At 39.0% G+C, this 20,482-nt stretch overlaps 1 protein-coding gene across 2 annotated transcripts; it reads right to left on the reverse strand.

Annotated features, from left to right (window-relative positions):
- Positions 1-3,519: 3,519 nt before the first annotated feature.
- fh (fumarate hydratase) lies at positions 3,520-20,451 on the reverse strand. Of its 2 annotated transcripts, none has more exons than XM_008113004.3 (10): positions 20,289-20,451; positions 14,878-15,012; positions 14,659-14,769; positions 13,591-13,767; positions 12,669-12,851; positions 11,594-11,759; positions 10,788-10,991; positions 9,481-9,608; positions 7,157-7,310; positions 3,520-3,715 (listed from the first exon to the last, which is right to left on the reverse strand). In XM_008113004.3, the coding sequence occupies exons 1-10, from the start codon at positions 20,391-20,393 to the stop codon at positions 3,573-3,575; spliced, it is 1,506 nt and encodes a 501-aa protein (XP_008111211.1). In that variant the 5' UTR covers positions 20,394-20,451; the 3' UTR covers positions 3,520-3,572. The 2 variants fall into 2 exon arrangements, with proteins under 2 accessions (XP_008111211.1, XP_008111212.1); XM_008113005.3 differs by lacking the exon at positions 20,289-20,451 and adding an exon at positions 20,049-20,206.
- Positions 20,452-20,482: the final 31 nt, after the last annotated feature.

The following is a 20,482-nucleotide window of genomic DNA, read 5'->3' on the forward strand; positions in this document are numbered from 1 at the left end:
AACGCGTGGCCGGGCACAGCTAGTATATATATAAAAGAGTGATGGCATCAGGGCAGCGGACAAAACAACAAAACTATAGGTCCCCCAACCTCAAAATTTGACAGCACAGCCCATCATCCACGCCTCTAGGTTGATACAACAAAAAGAAAAGAAAAATAAAGTCCTAATTAGAGAGAGAGGAATAATTGTTTTTATCCAATTGCTGCCAGTTTCAAGGCTAAGTTCCTTGAAAGGTTAGGTTAGCAGATACCCTTAAGTATCATCCAGTTCAACTTCCTTATATCATGCAGGAGGACACAATCCAACCACTCCTGACAGATGGCCATCCAATATCTGCACAATAATAATACACATCGAATCATAGCATCAGACAGTTAGGAGACACCCCTAAAGGCCATCCAGCCCAACCCAATTCTGCCATGCAGGACACAAGCCAAGCACTCCCAACAGATGGCCACCCAGCCTCTCAATACTAATAATAATAATAATAATAATAATAATAATAATAATAACATCATCATACAATCCTAAGGTTTGGAGTGACCCCTAAGGATCACCCAGATCAACTTCCTTCTACCATGCAGGAGGACACAATCCAAGCACTCCTGACAGATGGCCATCCAGCCTCTACATAATAATGATGATGATGAAGATGATGATAATAATAATAGAAGCATAGAATCCAAGAGTTTGGAGAGACCCCTAAGGGCCATCCAGCCCAACCCTTCCTACTATGCAGCAGGACACAATCTAAGCATTCACAACACATGGACAACGTATAAATACTATTCAATACTACACAGGGACATAGACCCCCTCACCACTTTCACAGTTTTTACACAAACAACCAAATGCATACTAAACATAAAGACAATCATACAACAGAATTCAATACCACCACTACCTCAAGAATTTCTCACCAACACCACCAAACAAGGCCACAGCAACGAGTGGCCAGGCACAGCTAGTATATATATATAAAAGCTTTGGATAGCATAAGGTAAAGGTTTCCCCTTGATATTAAGTCTAGTTGTGTCAGACTCTGGTGGTTGGTGCTCTTCTCCATTTCTAAACCAAAGAGCCGGAGTTGTCCGTAGATGCCTCCAAGGTCATGTGACCGGCATGACTGCATGGAGCAATTACCTTCCCGCTGGAGCGGTACCTATTGATCTACTCACATTGGCATGTTTTCGAACTGCTAGGTTGGCAGAAGCTGGGGCTAACAACAGGAGATTGCCCCATCCCGCAGATTCAAACTACTGACCTTCAGGTCAGCCGAATCTGTTTGTTTTGCCGTCTGTGCTCGTTCAGATGATTTCACCTCATATTCTGTCCCTGTGATAATTGGATTTTGAAGAATTTCACTTGTTGTGGAAAGGATAAATCAGGGATAAAGTTATCTCACTTCCTGTTGTCTCACCCCCCGTTTATAACTATGAGTCGTTGTAAGTCAGATGTTTGTAACTTGTGGACTGCCTGTAGACCTATTTTATATACAGTGGAACCTCGACTTAAAAGTATCCCTAATTAAGGATATTTTGAGTTAAGAGCCATTGCTTGGCCCGAGTTTTGCTTTGACATGAACAGTGTTTTGACTTAAGAGCAAGCGCCAGAGGGAGTGCAAGCACAGGAGTACAGGACTTTGCAGCTTCAAGGGAGCAGCCTCTGTGCCTCATGTCTTGTCTACTTTGAGATTGCTGCCTGCTTTGCTCTTGTCCACTTTGAGGAACTATAGTTTTAGTTGATTTTGTGTGGTTTTCATTCCTAGTGTGCTTGGCCTGAAAAAGTGACAGGGAGAGAGAGCAAGATAGAGGAGGAGGGCTGGAATGAGTACAGTATGAAGAAAATTATGTTTCTGCCTCTTCATTTTGTGCTTCCTTGCCACAGCATTGTGCTTCTACCATTTTAAAGTTTATTTTTTACTGTTCTATGTGAACATGCAGATTTTGCTTTGCTGTTATACACATTCTGCTGTCTCAAATGAATGTGCACTTATATATTATTTGTAATTTATAAAATACATTTTCTTATTTTAAAACACGTAACAAAATGGGTATGTGTGTATTTTGTGGGGCCTTTCAATGTGAAAGCATTTCAATGAAAAAGCATTTCAATGTGAAAAATTCACTTTGAAATAAGACCAATTTGAGTTAGGAGCTCGGCCACAGAACAAATCAAACTCTTAACTCAAGGTTTCACTGTACCTATATACCCAGGGTCACATGCAAATTTATCAGGCCAAGAGTGGAAAAGTTTAAGAAGACCAGCTCTAGGTGAGAAGGTGTTAAGAGTCGCCTTCTTAATTTTTCTTCCTTTTTTCATGCTTTCTCCCTGCAGCGAGGATGTGTTGTGGGAGACCAAGCAAAGTAGTGGGGAAGGGCCATGGGGCTTCCTGGCCCTTCTCCACTCCAAAACGACACATCTCTTGAACCCATCCACACCACCCAATATAACAATACGATTCCTCTTTTAACCTCCATGACAACATGCATATAATCTTGCCTTCAAGTTTAACAAGGCATTAGAGCTCTGTGGCTGAGAATTCTTCATGTCCTTCCCTGAAGCACACATTCCAGATAGCAAGGGATGTGAGGAGTGTTCCTGTGTCAGCCTAGTTCAAAAGCTGCAGATAATACAGATTACAGCACCATTTGTAGTAAGTACAATGTCTAGCTCGGGCTGTGGCGCAGGCTGGAGAGCAGCTGCAATGAATCACTGCAATGAATCACTCTGACTAGGAGGTCATGAGTTCGAGGCCTGTTCGGAGCCTATGTTTGTTTGTCTTTGTTCTATGTTAAAAGGCATTGAATGTTTGCCTATATGTGTAATGTGATCCGCCCTGAGTCCCCTTCGGGGTGAGAAGGGCGGAATATAAATGCTGTAAATAAATAAATAGCTATACACATATTACACCTATATATATTTTTTTAATCTGCATGGGCTAGGTTATTAGCTACAGAGCCATGTGAAAGGTTATGTTGCTGATATAAAGTTCTAAACCAGAGAGAATGAGGAGCCAATTTGTAGCCTCCAGGACACTATCCTCTCAAACAAAACTGAAAGTCTGTTTTCAAGTCAGTTAAACCCTTTGGGGGGCAACTTGGGATGAAACTGGGTAGTAGGATCCTTCCTTTTAAGGCCAAATTGCAGCTTGTGATGGAAATAACTGTTACTCCCAAATTTGAATGGGAGATGCCCCAGAGGGCCACAGGATTCCCACTGCTACCTTAAACCATATAAAATAGTTTTAGGTCAGTGAAAGTCACTGACAATTGACCATGTTGAGATTACTGCCCCAAACAATTCTGCATCAAGAGTATTTTGAAATTTTACAAGGTCTCATTGGTCATTCCACAACAATGTTACCATGTACTATTTTAAAAGCAGGCTGCCTCAGTAGTACCAAGATGAATGAATATAAATTTTAGTGTATTTGCAGTGCCCCTAACTATGGAATGCATGCCTGCTGTTGAAAATACCACCACCTCATATGAAGAATACAGACCCAAACAACAAAAATGTTTTGTTTATGCAATGTATTTCTCTCTCTCTTTGAACCATACATGTCAAAATTATTTAGGACCCAGCATTTCTTCTGGTTTTACCCACTGATCAAACTGTTCTGAGGTAAGAAAACCAAGTTTGATAGCAGTTTCTTTTAACGTCGTCCCTTCTTTATGTGCTGTCTTGGCAATCTTGGCTGCCTTGTCATAGCCTAATGCAAAAGGAAAATGGTATGAACATTATGACATCATATTGTTTTCAATGCATTTAAGTGTGTATAAGATTGCGGAAATTGTATTTTCAATCAAAGCAAGTGTGACATATGGGTTGATGTAGGGTTGAGAAACTTGTAAAATGGTATCAACATTACATATTAAACTTCTAAGAAACCTAAATATACAATAGGTGCTAAACCTATATATTCTGTAAAACTTAAGTTCAGATTAAAGATTTCATTAAAGGTTTACATAGGGTTTTGTATACTTTTGAATTGGACTGTGAATGTAACCTTTTCCTATATTAATAAAACCTACCTTTTAAAAAAGATCCAAGGCTGTATCTTTGCTTAACTATTGTTTTTGCACCATTTACTTCCTGATTTTGGAAAGGAAGGGAACTCTCTAAAAGCTTGGAGTACAACTTAGGCTCTTGGTAAAGGAAGAGAAAAAGATAGCATCTTCCAGCAAAAGTATGTTTGCCTAAGAGCTGGAGCAGGGGAAATGATGCCAGCCACTAGTGCTGTTCTTCAGTCACCATGAAACTGTCAAGTGAATTCTCTTGATGCTTACATTACACCAGATTAACATACTATGGACTGGAGGTTATTATTATTATTATTATTGAAAAGCCAGTCAGATTATACTTTTGCTGGTGATAACCTCTGACATTTTAGAAATATTGCATCTCATTATGAATAGCAACCCTTCCTTCAATGAAATACAGAGTGGTTGAACACTGCTCTCCCTTCAGCTATTCCAAATACAGTAGAGTCTCACTTATCCGACTTCCGCTTATCCGACACTCCGTATTATCCGACGCCATCTAGTGGCCAATTGGAAACATTGCATCCTTCACTCAATCCAAGGTGAGAGCTGTGGCTCTTTCCCTTTCGAAAAAACTGGAAGGAGGAAAGCGCATCTCCGAAGGGAAGGGAGGGAAGGGGGGTGAATCATCCCATGGGGGGCCATTTATATGCGAGGGAGGGAGGGAGGAGGGGGAAAAAAGGAAACGCATGGCTCTTCCTCCCTCTTTCTCTTGGTGCAGGCAGAGCCTCGTGTCTCCAAACCGGCCTTGTTTCCAAATGGCTCGTGATTGGAAGGAAAGAATGGGGAGGGAGAGAAGCCAAAGCAGCTGGCTGCCTTCTGTAATCTCCTTACCTGGGTGGGTGGGCGGAGGACCCCCCTTTCCTCCTGCACACACACACACATTTTGCTCCAGATCCCCCCTCTCTCTCTCCTTCCTTTTTCTCCCCCACGCACTCTTCTTCCTCCTCCTCCTCCTCCTCCCTCTTCTCCCTCTTTTACCCCTGTCAGCCTTGCAGCAACTTGCACTTCTGTCTTCCTCCTCCTCCTCCTCTTTTAACCCAAGCAAGAATCATTAGAGGCATAGCACCCTAGAAACACAAGAGACCCCCTCCTCCCTTCAGAGGCTCTCCAGCCCAGCCCCGTTCTGCCAGGCTGGAAGGCACAAGCCAAGCCCTCCTCCCAACACAGAGCCACCCAGCTCCAGGTGAGATTCTGGAGACAGTTGACCAATATCAAATATTTAGCAAATTTTTGTTTCCCAGTGTTGCCATTGCTCTGCTCAATATGGGATTCTAGAGATGATTAATCTACAGTATATTAGTGTGTTCCCAGCTTCCAGGGGTTTTGTATTTCAAACAGGATGTTTTGGTGCTTAATTTGTAAAACCATAATGTAATTTGACATTCAATAGGCTTTTCCTTAAACCCTCCTTATTATCCAACATATTCGCTTATCCAACGTTCTGCCGGCCCGTTTATGTTGGATAAGTGAGACTCTACTGTATTTGTGTACTCTTGCTAAATTTGTAGCCAGTTGTGCCCGAATCACTTTTAATACTGACAGTGTCAATAGGAGCAATTTTGTGTTAGAGGTGAGAAGGAGGAACAGAGATTGATGAATTGATTGCATGGACTACTACTATTCAAGTTGTGCTTGAATACTGTGTCCATTCTCTTTGTGTTTCAGTTTCCCTTTGAAGCAGAAGACTTAAAAGGATTGCTGAAAGATTACACTGATTTCTCAAGATCTAATTTTTAAAATAAAATGTTCCTTCTTTTTTCAGCCATCGCAAGATGTGCACAGTGAAATGTGGAATAATAGTTCCATTTTTGGGACACTAAGCACTCTCACTCCAATTTTATGTTAATTCTTATTTGCATCCTCCACCTATTCAGAAACGGTTCTGATTCTTTTAGAGGCCTAACTTCTAAAAAATCTACCCTGTTTCCCCGAAAATGAGACATCCCCAAAAAATAAGACCTAGCAGAGGTTTTGCTGAATTGCTAAATATAAGGCCTCCCCCAAAAGTGAGACCTAGCAAAGTTTTTGTTTGGAAGCATGCCCGGTGCCCGCCAAACAAAACACCAGAACTTGCAGGATCGGTAAATGCACATACCAGTTGTACATAGAAATAATGGTAATAATATATTAATGTTATATTATTTATATTTATATAGTAGTAACAAGAAATTATTGTCAGGAGTCATAGTTTGTCTGGTTTGGTTATGTTGGTTTGTGATGACAACTACTGTACAGTATATAATAAATGTTCATTTTTTGGTTCAACAATAAATGTGAATTCTTCTTCATGGAAAAACTAAGACATCCCCTAAAAATAAGACCTAGCACATCTTTGGGAGCAAAAAATAATATAAGACACTGTCTTATTTTTGGGGAAACACGGTATTTACCGTATATACTAGAGTATAAGCCGACCCAACTATAAGCCGAGGCACATAATTTTACCACAAAAAAACTGGGAAAACATTGACTCCAGTATAAGCCGAGAGCGGTAAATCTCAGAAATAAAAATAGATAATAATAAAATTACATTTTTGAATATTTACATAAAACTGTAATTTAAGATAAGACTGTCTAACTCTGATTAAATCATTATTTTCAACTTCTTCAATGTAAATGTACTTATGTATCCTTATAATAATAATAGAGTAAATTAATAAATGTAATAATAGAGCAAATTAATAAATGTAATAATCGAGCAAATTAATAAATGCAATAACAATAATATCAGAACAAAATAATAAATGTAATAATAATAAAAATAGATTAAAATAAATGGAATAGTAGCAATAATAACAAGAGTAAAAGGATAAATGTAATAATAATAATAATAATAATAATAATAATAATAATAATAGTAAAATAATAAATGTAACAATGCCAAAAATAATAGAGGAAAATAATAAATGTACCATATATACTCAAGTATAAGCTGACCCGAATATAAGCCAACTAGGACCTTCACCCGAGTATAAGCCGAGGGGGGCTTTTTCAGTCTTAAAAAAAGGACTGAAAAACTAGGCTTATACTCGACTATATACAGTAAATTTATTTTTCAAATTACAGTATTTATTTTAAGCAAGACAGGCAGAGGGTAAGATACGTACCTATGTGAGGATTAAGGGCAGTCACCAACATCAATGATTCACTCATTAGTTTGTTAATCCTCTCAGTGTTGGCTTGTATTCCTACCACACAGTTATCAGTGAAAGAAACAGAGGCATCTCCCAGGAGTCTTGCAGAATGCAGTACATTTTTAATCTATATAAATTAAGAAAAATTGGAAATTTGAGAGAAGTTCATTAATCAAGTTGATAGCAAAACAAAATTCTGAGTTAAATGTTTTTTTGATAGTACAGTAGAGTCTCGCTTATCCAACGTAAACGGGCCGGCAGAACGTTGGATAAGTGAATATGTTTGATAATAAGGAGAGATTAAGGAAAAGCCTATTAAGCATTAAATTAGGTTATGATTTTACAAATTAACCACCAAAACATCATGTTATATAACAAATTTGACAGAAAAAGTACTTCAATACACAGTAATGCTATGTAGTAATTACTGTATTTACGAATTTAGCACCAAAATATCATGATATATTGAAAACATTGACTACAAAAATGCGTTGGATAATCCAGAACGTTGGATAAGTGAGACTCTACTGTACTCTTAAAAAAGGTCTTTGCATGAAGCATGCCACATAACTGTTTCCTAAATATAATGGAATCATTGGATAATAATTTTATGATTGTAATATGGCAAAAGAGTATAACCAAGAGAAAACAGTGTCTTGATGATCTAGAATGAAAACATCACTGCCCTTTTAGTTTCTAAATTTTTGGCTCAGAATTTTTTGAAAAGAAAGTTGTTAAGAACCTATGTGTAGACATGAAACACTGACTTAACCCCACTGAGTTTCAATTCTTTCTGGATGGAAATATGTCTAAGTTTCTAAACCAGGAGTTTACAAACTTCTAAAGCTGTGGAACCCTTTTGAAGGAAAAAATTTTTGTGGAACCCCGGGGCCACTTTGCATTTTAAAATTTGACAGATGGGCCGGGCCAGTGGCAGATGGATGGAGAGTGTTTGTGTGAACTAAGTGAGAAAAACATGAACAAATTCCTATGCACATCGAAAGGATCCTGTTTGTAGCCCGAAAGAAAGAACAATACAACATTTAAAATGAAGAACAATTTTAACCAACATAAACCTAACTATTTCAGTGGAAGACCCCAGGAGAAATCCCAATCTGCCATGCAAGAAGAGAATAAAGCATCCCCAACAAATCACCTCCCAATCTTTGTAATAATAATAATAACAACAACAACAACAACAACCACCCCAGGGGCCATCCAGTCCTACCCCATTCTGACATGCAAGAAAATCACAATCAAAGAACTCCCAACAGATGGCCACCCAGCCTCTTATAATAATAACAACAAGAGCAATCCCATGGGCCATACAGATCTACCCCATTCTGCCATGCAAGGGAGGCGACGGTGGAAGCAGGGCTCCCCAGTCCTTGTTCTTTGGGAGATCCTGTTGGCTTCATGCATAGCGGGGACACCCAGGCTTGGGCTCCCAGGGCCAAGGTTGCAGCCAGACTGCCCAGGCTGTATGCCGTGGGGGCCCCCCAGAGCCCCTGATTGTGCTTCGTGGAGCCCTAAGGGCTCTGCAGAGCAGAGTTTGAGAACTGCTATGCTAAACTAATATGCAAATCTTTGGCTTCAAATACACAATATTACAAAGGACAAATAACTACAGCTGGAAAAAAATTAACAATAGTTTTATGCTCGTGCTTCAGCATGAAAACAGTTTCTCAATCATTTTCAACACGGGTTGCTGTGATTCTTTTGGGTCTTCGACAATACATTTTCAACACTGTTACGCTGCAACCTAAAAAAGAGGCTAACCAATTATCATCAAACTAGCATGTACTTGCCATTAAGAAATCTGAATTATGTGACCGGTTATGAAAGCTAACACAATGCATATTTTCTTGTGTATTTATTACTACATTTACACTGCAGGGTGCTAAATTACTAAATTCTCATAGAATCATAGAATAATAGAGTTGGAAGAGACCTCATGGGCCATCCAGTCCAACCCCCTGCCAGGAAGCAGGAATCAACCTCCCTTGCTTAGTTTTTCAATATACCTCACAACCTTTGAGGATGCTTGCCATAAATGTGGGCGAAACGTCTGGACAGAATGCTTCTGCATAATTTATTATTCTTCTGCTTTTTATTTTAAGGATCAACATTAAGTAAAATTGTGTTAGAGACAAAATTCAAAAAGAATCTATGCATAGGATGTGACTTCCAAAATTTTATTTATCTAGTATAATTATGGTTCTGAGGCTCTGCAAAATGCACTGAAATCACTAACAAATATCATGACAGTGGTATGACAAGAACTTTATCAGACTTACAATCATGGGCTTAAAAACATTCAACTCAAAGTGGCCATTGCTGCCTCCGACTGTAACAGCAACATGATTTCCCATCACCTGAGCTGCCACCATGGTTATGGCCTCACACTGAGTTGGGTTCACTTTTCCTGTAAAAGGAGAGTAAGGAGGAAGTGGGTTAAATTCATCAAGTAATTTCCCAGTAGTCTGTTGTAAAATTCCTTCTGTCTACTCTCTCAAACTGGATGTTAAAAGCAACTGAATTATCATTTGAAATTATACCTAAAGACCCAGATGTAAACATGAGCAGTCTTGTGTTGTTGAGGGCTTTCATGACAGGAATAATTGGATTGCTGTGCATTTTCCGGGCTGTATGGCCATGTTCCAGAAGCATTCTTTCCTGGCGTTTCACCCACATCTATGGCAGGCATCCTCAGAGGTTGTGAGGTATATTGGAAAACTAAGCAAGGGAGGTTTATATATCTGTGGAAGGTCCAGGATGGGAGAAGGACCTTCCACACATATATAAACCTCCCTTGCTTAGTTTTCCAATATACCTCACAACCTCTGAGAATGCCTGCCATAGATGTGGGTGAAACGTCAGAAGAGAATGCTTATGGCACATGGCCAAACAGCCCAGAAAATGCACAACAACCCTTCTTCTTCTTAGGTATATGTCTATCAGGACTTTACCATTCCAAAAGAACAGATTTAAGGTCTTATATAAAATAATTCAGGAATACAGCAATAGTAAAATAAAAATCATGTGCCATTTGGCAGTCATACATATAGTCATACATATAGGATTTACGCAAATAATACTGATTATCCATAACTAGAATTACTTCTACTAGACATGTTTGGTTCACTTCAAAATGCTTCCAGAACTACTGAAATTATTTCATTTACTTCTCCTGATCAACCCATTAGCATAAGTATGTTCTTGTGATCAAGCCCCATCTATACTGATCATTTAATGCTGCATACCATAATATCATGCATTTTAATTCAGTTAAACTGCATTATATAGGTCTACACTGACTATATAATGCAGTTTGAATTGCATTAAATGGTCAGTGTAGATGGGGCCCAAAATATGAAGGAGCAAAATTTCCGTATGAAGCTGTCACTGTCAGTCACACTGTGCTAAGCTATTTGTATATGTTGCAAGCAGAAAAAATACCACAAGATTATATCTGAAGAAAAGATTTGCTAGACGTATGTTATGATGAGTGTATCACTATAACTGTAATACATGGCACAACAATATTTCAATTTCTATTTGCACATGACCAATGAAAAAACCTGTTGCTCTTCACGCTTGCTACCTGGCATAATGCTGCTTCCGGGTTCATTTTCAGGCAAGATTAGCTCCCCTAGACCAGATCGCGGTCCAGAACCAAGAAAACGGATGTCATTGGCAATTTTCATCAAGCTGCAGGCAACCGTGTTCATTGCCCCACTCAGTTCAACTAGGGCATCATGAGCAGCCAAGGCCTCAAATTTGTTTGGGGCAGTAACAAATGGCAAGCCTAAGGACAGAATGAGATTTTAAAATGGTAAAATATTACTTTTCTATCCATCTACTCTGATGTTCAATTCACAGACCAAAAAGCCTGAAACTATTTACATATATAGTTCAACTTATTATCACTTCACAGTGAATACTCTTCTTCAGCACCCATACAAACAATTAATGGTGAAAAGAAATCATAGCTGACAAACACACACCAAAGGACAAAATTCCCAATTACATTTTATACCTTTAAGTCAGTGTTTTATACCACCTCAAAATATGGGATATCCATGTTAAGCCTTTAAATGTTACAGACTCCAACTATTCTATGCCTAGTAGGGAATTCAGAATGGCCAATTTCAAAAATTAAGGATATATTTCTAGCTTTGGTAATTGCTTGCTTGATAGCTGTGATGACCCAGGAAGCAGTTGGTTAGTAATGCTTCCTGCTTTGCTACTGTGGTATCCTGATTTACAAAGAAAACTGGAGATGAAATACCAAAGAAGGGGATTCGATTGAATAACTATCTTTGGTTATTAGCAATTATGACAATTTTAAAAATTGTTCTAAAAACCTGGACCAAGATAATGCATGTCTCCTTTCATGTCCCATCTTACCAGTGAGTGAAGCCACTTTAGCAGCCACCTTCTCAGCAAAACCAATTCTTGTATTCAGACCTGTGCCAACCGCAGTGCCACCAGCTGCCAGCTCATAAACCCTTGGCATGGCTGACTGGATCCTAGCAATGCCATACTTGACTTGTTGTACATAAGCACTAAATTCCTTGGAATGGGAGAGATACATGCATGAGCACAATGCTGGCAAATTCTCATTTCAAATAACATATACATAAAATGAGTACTTTCTGGGTGGCAATCAACTACAGGGGAAACTTCACTTAATAACCCTGACAATGTAGCTCCTTTTGATGCCTACTCAGACCCCTTTCATTTTCATCCTCTATCCAGCTAAATACTTTTTTTAAGTAACATCACTACTGGGATGATAGCAAAGTGGGATGGAGAAAGACATTTTCAATGTTAGCTTGCAGTAATCAATGCAATAAACAAAGGTTAAACTAGGACAAAACTTCTTACATTAGGATCCACTCTGTGGATCCTAACGTAAGTAAACAGCAGCTATCTCCAGTCCATTACTGAGCATGTGTAAACAATGAAACAGATAAAATGGGACAGCAAATAAACTTATCTTACTAGTTACCATGTATGTGAAAGATCTATTGTCTAAGCATTAACTAAATTATATACCAGCTACCACTAGCATGTTAAAAAGGGACAGACCTTGAAGTCCAAATTCCAAAATAGAAACCATAAGACAAGTGGAGAATGATGAAAGAAAAAGACATTTTGGGATGCATTTTAGAAGATGCCTTTACGTGGTCTCTAGAAGATACAAAATGTTTTGTGCTTACGTTTGCAAATTTTACCAGACCAGGTTGTCTGGTAAATGCAAATATTGTTAGGTTTTCCCCCCATGAAATAACCTAATTTTTATGATGCAAGAACTTATCCCTATTCTTTGCATTTTATTTCTCCCTCTTTAGCAATTTTTTGCTAAAGTAGTAATTACCCAGGAACACAACTAGTCCAATAAATTAAGTATAAATGTATTAATATATGTAAAGAATCTCTCTCCCCCACCCAAAAAAATAATTGAACAAAGGATGTGTACCTGCCCAAGTGTAAGGGGAACTGCATCCTGTGTGTGAGTACGTCCAATTTTTATTATTTTGGAAAACTCTCTCGACTTGGCATCAAGAGCATCATGAAGTTTCTGTAGCCCTGGTAGCAGCACTTCATTGACTTCTTGTGCTGCAGCAATATGCATTGCAGTTGGAAAGGTGTCATTTGAGCTCTGTAAACATTCAAACACAACACATTTGTTATTTATCAGCATCTCACAATGAAATCTTCTCTGGGCAACAACTGTGAAAAATAGCCTTAAGCTATACATGATAAACTAGAACTAGCCACTCTTCTCTTAATGATGCCACTCACACCCTTAGAAAAATCAGGTATTCAGGCAGGCATACTCCCAAGCTGACCCACAGTGTATCACAATTTAGGAAAAGCACTCCCATATAGTAAATGGGTTAAGTGCTTCTGTTAATTCCTTTGTCACTGTTTGTTTGCAATAATGTGAAGAGTACTTATAATCATCTCTCCATATCCATGGGTTCTGTATCCATAGATTCAACCATCTATGGCTTGAAATTACTTTTTTTTTTAAATCAAAAAGCAGGCCTTGATTTTGCCATTTTATATAAAAAGCACAATTTTAATGTATTATTGTATCTAGTGAAACATGAGCATCCATGGATTTTGATAACCACACCAAATCCAGAATCAAATCAAAGAAGATACCATGGGTCCACTGCACAAGAGCAATCTTCTGATAAACTTGAAAGCTATCTATAATATTTACATATGTTTGGTGAGTGGAAAATAAAATAGTTTGCCATGCAGAATTAAAATACTGCCATCCCACCCTACAACATCCTGCATAATTGATCTGTTTATTATTTTAAACATTTAGAAGAGACCTTATGATGTAGAGTAAGAAAAAAAAATGTTTGGAAGTAGCACAAAGTGACCTGGCTCTTATTAACATGATCGTTAGGATGCACTGGGTCCTTGCTCCCCAGTTTGCCACCCAGTATCTCAATGGCTCTATTGCTGATGACTTCATTAACATTCATGTTGGTCTGAGTTCCTGATCCGGTTTGCCACACCACCAATGGAAAATGATCATTTAATTTACCTTCAGATACCTATAAAAGAGATACATGACTGTTAGCTATACATTAGTTCACAGTATCATCAGCACAAAATATTAATGGAATTTCAACTGCTATTTCTGGTTGTTATTTACAGATAACAGTAAGGATTCCTCTTTCTGGAGGGCAAGGGTTCCACATGCATGCATACATACCTACCTACCTCATGGCAAAGGGAGGAAGAATGTTATATCCAGCTATAGAAAAACAGCATTTCGCAAATAAAAACATATTTTTTTGCATAAAATATTACTATGTCAGTGTCAACTGGATTCCATTAGGGACAGAATTCTGAAATAAGGCTACCCACAGAGAAAAGCATCTTTCTATCATATATGCAAAGTGTTTCAGTTGGTTAATTATCCCATTTCAAAACAAACTCTGGTTATTTATTAAACAAATTGACTTTAAACCATGGGCAGAAAAATTCTTTGTTGAACTTATCACTGTTCAATTTAACCAGGAATCCTGCTTTAAAATATTATTTAAAAGAGAAAGTAAACATCAACAGAAATCCTTCTGGATATGAAAGAAAAATAGGAATATGAGAATGTAGAAGACTGGAATTTAACTCTATGAAACTTGTTCTTATTATATTCAAATGGATACATGTAAACATTCTCACATGTAAATCATCCTATAATTCTGACTCTGTTGTTCATTAGAGAATAAAGGCGATTATTTATTTTAATTTATAGGTCACCTTTTTCCCAGAGCAGAAGAAAGTGTTTTCCTGTGTTACTCATTTTACTGATAAGGATTTTCTTTATATTTATAATGAAAATATCACCCTAAACATCAAAGTCAAACCCATGATTTCAAAACACCACAGATGATTCTTTAATGATTGTATACTTATATACTTATTAGTATATTCCTCCTTACCTCATCTGCTGCCTTTATAATAGCATTAGAAATCTTTGGATCAAGACCATAATCCTGATTTACTTCAGCAGCTGCTCGTTTTAGGACCCCAAAAGCTCTAATTACCTGGACCTAAGATTTAAAAGAACAGTCTTAAAAACAGTGGCAACTATACTTATGGTACTTAACAGTAAAGCTTAACTACTGGTTTTAAAACAAATCCAGGTTGGAATTACTCACGGGCATCCTTTCAGTTGCACTACCAATTTTAAAATTCATTGTGGATCTCACAGTCTGTGCACCATAGTACTTGTCATTTGGAACCTTGAGTTCACCGAAGGTGTCATATTCTATTCTGAAGGAAGATTGACTGGCCTGCAAAAGAAGATCCAATGTCAAAGTGAGCCCACTTTACATTAAATCTCCTACCCCAAGAAATTCAACAAAGGCAGTGTTGTTTTAAAATCAATTTCACAAAGGACATGTGTGTCCAAATGCAATATATGTCACATGGTGTGGATAACTCTCACAAAATAGTAGGCATTTTATTACTATGTTCTGTACAAAAAACAAAATGGTTCCTGCAGCAAGTCTTTCCCCTTAGTTTAATGTTTCTCAAACTGTGCTCCTCCAGGTGTTTTGGACTTAAGCTCCCAAAGATCCCAGCTACCTTACCAGCTGTTAGGAATTGGGGGAGCTAAAGTGCAAAATATCTGAAGGAGCAATTTAAGAAACTCTACCCTAGCTAGTTCTTGTGACGGAATGGGAGTGTTGGCTCTCAAAAAGATGCATTTTGTATCTTAAAGGGACAGTGTCAACATATGACATATTCTCCCAAGATGTAGATTCTTCTCTACTGCTTAATAAAAATTAAAATTATCATTACCCCCACATCTGTTAATTCACTCTACCAATATGACCAGTACCTATGGTCTCACTAACCTCTATCTGACAAAATTTGTTCTCTCCAGGAATTTTCTAGGTCCATCGGGTATGCTCTCGTCATGGAGCCTCACTGCAAGACTTAGCAAATTCCTAGAGAATCATAGTGAAGACACTATGATCATTTCCAGCAAATGTAGTTTCTTCCAATAGGGTTCATGAGTTTTCTGTTTCCATAGAACCTATACCCATTAATACTGGGGTCATATGATATAGAACTAATTAAAGTAACCAACTCAGCAATTCACTTATATGTCACAACCAATTCTTCATCACAAGGATGATGCCATCATGTCAGAGTTTAAACAAGATGTAACTACCGTATTTCATTGTATAATAGTCGCACTTACTCAGACGCTTCAATCAGCATTTCTGAAAGAGGGTAGGCAGGTAAATGGGTGGGAAGGTGGTTCTTTGGATGGGCGAGTAAGTTGGATGGGCGCATGGGTGAGCAGATAGGCAAGTGGATGGATGGATAAGTGAGTGAAACAGGTGAGTGGGTTTTTGAGCAGGTGGGTGAGCAGATGGATGTTTACAAAAATGGGGGTGCAACTATGATGTGATGAAATACAGGAAGCTATCATAAAAATGTCTTCTAAAAACCATATAGGGAAGCTCAACAGCACAGCAGCAGTCGGCAGTAGGAAGATGAATGTAAAGTGAAGAAATAACTTCTGTCTTCTGTACATTCTTCATGGAGTAATAGTGTTTATATGAGAGACTGGTCAGTGAGGATATTGTAGACCAGCACACTGCACAACCCAATAGCAAGGGCTTTTCATAACACTTCATTACTAACTCATTACTAAAGTTAAAGGGCACTGCTTCATCGAAGCCGAGCTGGACTAGATGTACCTTTGCCTTTTAAACATTAACTGTATCACTATGAAGAATTGCACAACACTATCTCTGCCGTTCAAAAGGATTTCATCAGAAATCTTCAATCCTATCACATGCATCTAAGGCAGAGTTTTAAACCAATGAACAGGACAGCAGCAGCAAAGAGAGAAGAGAGATTTATAAAAGAGGCACACTGGTGTGAGGAGGCCCAGTTTTTTTTTCCTCAATTGATGTTAACTTTTTAAAATGTAGGTTCTAAAACAGCACTAGACAGAATTTCAGATACAATAGTCTTAGGAAGGTTATTTTCTACTAGTGTACTTTCTAATTCTTGCCTGGATGTGTTACCATCCTGAGGGGGCTTCTCTCATGTCCCCGCATGGGAAGCTAGGGCTGACAGACGAGAGCTGACCCCGTCTCATGGATTCAAACTGTCAACCAGTTCAGCAGTTCAGATGGCACAAGGGTTTAAACCACTGCACCACCGCGGCTCCATAAGTGACTAGTGAAAATGGTTAGCTAAAGCAGCTGTGGCAACTGGCATGTTCACAGAGCAAATGTAGTTCCCCTCTTGCCAATTGATGTAAGACAGACTTTTGCTATTGCTTCATTTTGCAATATAATTTCATTTAAAAAATGTAATGTTCCATAACACTGGTAATGTAATAAATAGATGCTTTTCAAATTGGCAAATTCAAAACAGCCAAAACTTTCCTCAGCAAGTACATATCAACTTAATGTCTTTGGGCCTGTTAAACATAGCATGCTAATAGTTTCCAATATGTTATTGTTTTTCTTTAAAATTCATGGGAAAGCGATGCCAAATGATGCCAAAAACACTGTAATAGAATAGCTCTGAGTCAGAGTTGACTAGAAAGCAATCACAGTAACTGTAAGTACATATTTGTCAAAATTCCCAATCTTAAGAAACTAGCCCATAAAATAATTTAAACTATATTTGAATATTATTCTTAAGATTAATTATGATTCACTGACACCAGCTTCCCCATACACTAATATTCAAGTTTGAATATATTATATATATATATATTAAAGCAATATTAGTGAGGTATATTTTTAAGCTTTTTTTCCCAATATAGGTCAAAGCTAGAATGGTTTATCAAATCCTAATTTATGGCTATAGAAAAATTTTAGAATCCCAAAGTTTCCTAGAAAACCCCGATTCCTTTTTGTGCTATGTGAGAAGTGGTGTACTTGTTTCAATGTTTTTGCCCTATACAGGCAGAACTGCCTGTATATAGCTTCACCTGTGGAATAACCCAGGTAGTGACCTCTGTAGTGACCTCCAATCCTGCATGGGAGAAAGAAAGCTTTGGTTTTCAGTCTCTAGGGCAGAGCTTTCCAAACACCTGGTGTTGGTGACACACTTTTGAGACATGCATCATTTTGTGACACGGTAATTCAGTTTTCCTAGCAAAATGGAAGTTAAACTAACTCCTTACAAGAGATATGGATAGAGAAATATCCCTATTTACTTCAGTCTAATACACTATCAAATTGAATGTGCACCTCAATTTTAAAAAACCAATGAAACCAAAAAAAGTATTTGCTGACAAATGTAATGCACAGCAGCAAAATGTACACTCTTTGTAATATGGCCATTACAGTGGCTGCCTGCTTAGAACTGTTTCTTTAAAATCATCTTCCAACAATGGAAAAGAAAATCTTGGGGTGCATCTATACTGTAGAATAAATCTACCTTAACTGCTTTGGTTCAATGCTATGGATCCATGGGGGCATTAGTTTTACAAGACCTTGAGTCTTCTTTGCCAAAGAGTGTGGATGCCTCACCAAACTACAAATCCCAGGACTATGTAGCATTGAGCCCTGGCTATTAAATTACAGATGACCCCCCCCCCCCCCCCAATAGGTGCTCCAGGTGCTCCTGAAGCAGCTTCTTCTTTTGCTTTGGGCTCAACATTAAGATTACACTATTACGCAAATCTAATACACACCCTAATTTTGACAAGGTGATTTGGCTAAAAAAAAGATGAGTGTTCGATTCAAGTGAATTGCAATAGCAAAATCTACAGGGGCACAACCTATCTTATGAAAACTTTTCGTTTATATTTTTGAAAATATGATTGGTAAGATAATATACATTTCCATGATTTTCCAAGAGGAATAGACTAGTTTACCATACTAATTGGCACCTTTGCGGTGTAAATGCATGCAAATTGGTATCGCTTATTTCACAGAGACATAGAGATTCCCCGTTACCTTCGCACAGCACACCAATGTTTTGCAACACACAGTTTGGAAGGCTCGGGCCCCTTTGATATATTTTGGTATGGCAAGATTGGGCAAAGAAGTTGATCAGATGCAGTGCAAAGAAGAAGAAAAAGAAGGAAAAGAGAGGAACTCCCGCAATACTACTACAGTAGAGTCTCACTTATCCAAGCTAAACAGGCTGGCATAACCTTGGATAAGCAAATATCTTGGATAATAAGGAGGGATTAAGGAAAAGCATATTAAACATTAAATTAGGTTATGATTTTACAAATTAAGCACCAAAACATGTTATACAACAAATTTGACAGAAAAAGTAGTTCAATACGCAGTAATGTTAGTGGCGTAATGGGTTAAAGCCTTGCGACTTGAAGGTTGGGTTGCTGACCCGAAGGCTGCCAGGTTCAAATCCAACCCGGGGAGAGCAAGGATGAGCTCCCTCTATCAGCTCCAGCTCCATGCGGGGACATGAGAGACGCCTCCCACAAGGATGGTAAAAACATCAAAACATCCAGGTGTCCCCTGGGCAACGTCCTTGCAGACGGCCAACTCTCTCACCCCAGAAGCGACTTGCAGTCTCTCAAGTCACTCCTGACACGGAAAAAAACTACTATATTTACGAATTTAGCACCAAAATATCATGATATATTGAAAACACTGACTACAAAAATGCCTTGGATAATCCAGAACCTTGGATAAGCGAGTCTTGGAGAAGTGAGACTCTACTATACTGTACATCTCCTCCAACTGAGCTGTCTTCCTTGCAGTTTTTTTTTTTTGCACTCTCATAGCTTCAACGCACTTGAGCATTCTCCCACTTCAATGCTGTGACTGTCTCCTGCAGAATTCTGGGGCTTTTTAGTTTAGGGAGGCCCGGGACTGCTCTGGATGAGTGGTTTAAAGCCCCTTCCCTAAACTACGAACTCCAGTTTCTGCAAGAATCAGTCATTCACAGCATATAAAGTGGATTAAAGTGGACGAGGCCCTCAGAGCTTGCAACTAACTCATGCTTCTTAAACTGTGGGCCTCAAGGTTTCTGAACACCTAGACCAGGCATGGGCAAACGTTGGCCCTCAAGGTGTTTTGGACTTCAACTCCCACAATTCCTGGCCTCAGGCCCTTTCCTTTCCCCCCTCAGCCGCTTAAGCGGCTGAGGGGGGAAAGGAAAGGGCCTGAGGCCAGGAATTGTGGGAGTTGAAGTCCAAAACACCCGGAGGGCCAACGTTTGCCCATGCCTGGTCTAGACATTCACACAATTCTGCAGTGTTTATACAGTTTACACTGCTTCATAAAAAGGGGGAAATCAGCCTATTTAGCAAGCCTTGCAAATGCTGCTCTGTTATCACTAAATGTTTGGTTTTAACACCTATTTTATATACCTATAGACCCGGGGTCTGGGGAAGAAATGTTCAGGAGGAAAGGCGTCATGAGTGGAAAAGGTTGAAGAAGCACTCCAAAGCCGTTCCTCCTAGTGTTCTGGCCTTTTGTCCAGAGAAGCGTCCATAGTAGGCCTTCTCCTAGACGCCCGGGCTCGTCTGCCCCAAGGTGCCCTCTATGGTAGTCTTTCCCTTCCGGAGGCCCCGCCCCTCCCTTCCCTCCCCGCGGGGTCGCGCGCTCACCATCCTTCTCTGCGGGGGGCGGCCGCGAGGACAAGCCATAAAGTGCGCGTGGGCAGCCCGCGCGCAGCAAAAGCGCTGCTGCAAATAAAGAAGCGAACGGTGCATGGCAGCTATAGAAGGCCCGGCAGCAAAAAGTTAAGGGGAAGGGCTTGGGAACGGAGCAGAGGGTCAACCAATGGGAAGAAAGCCAGAGA

Source organism: Anolis carolinensis, chromosome 6 (genome assembly GCF_035594765.1).
Source record: "Anolis carolinensis isolate JA03-04 chromosome 6, rAnoCar3.1.pri, whole genome shotgun sequence".
Lineage (NCBI taxonomy): Eukaryota > Metazoa > Chordata > Lepidosauria > Squamata > Dactyloidae > Anolis > Anolis carolinensis.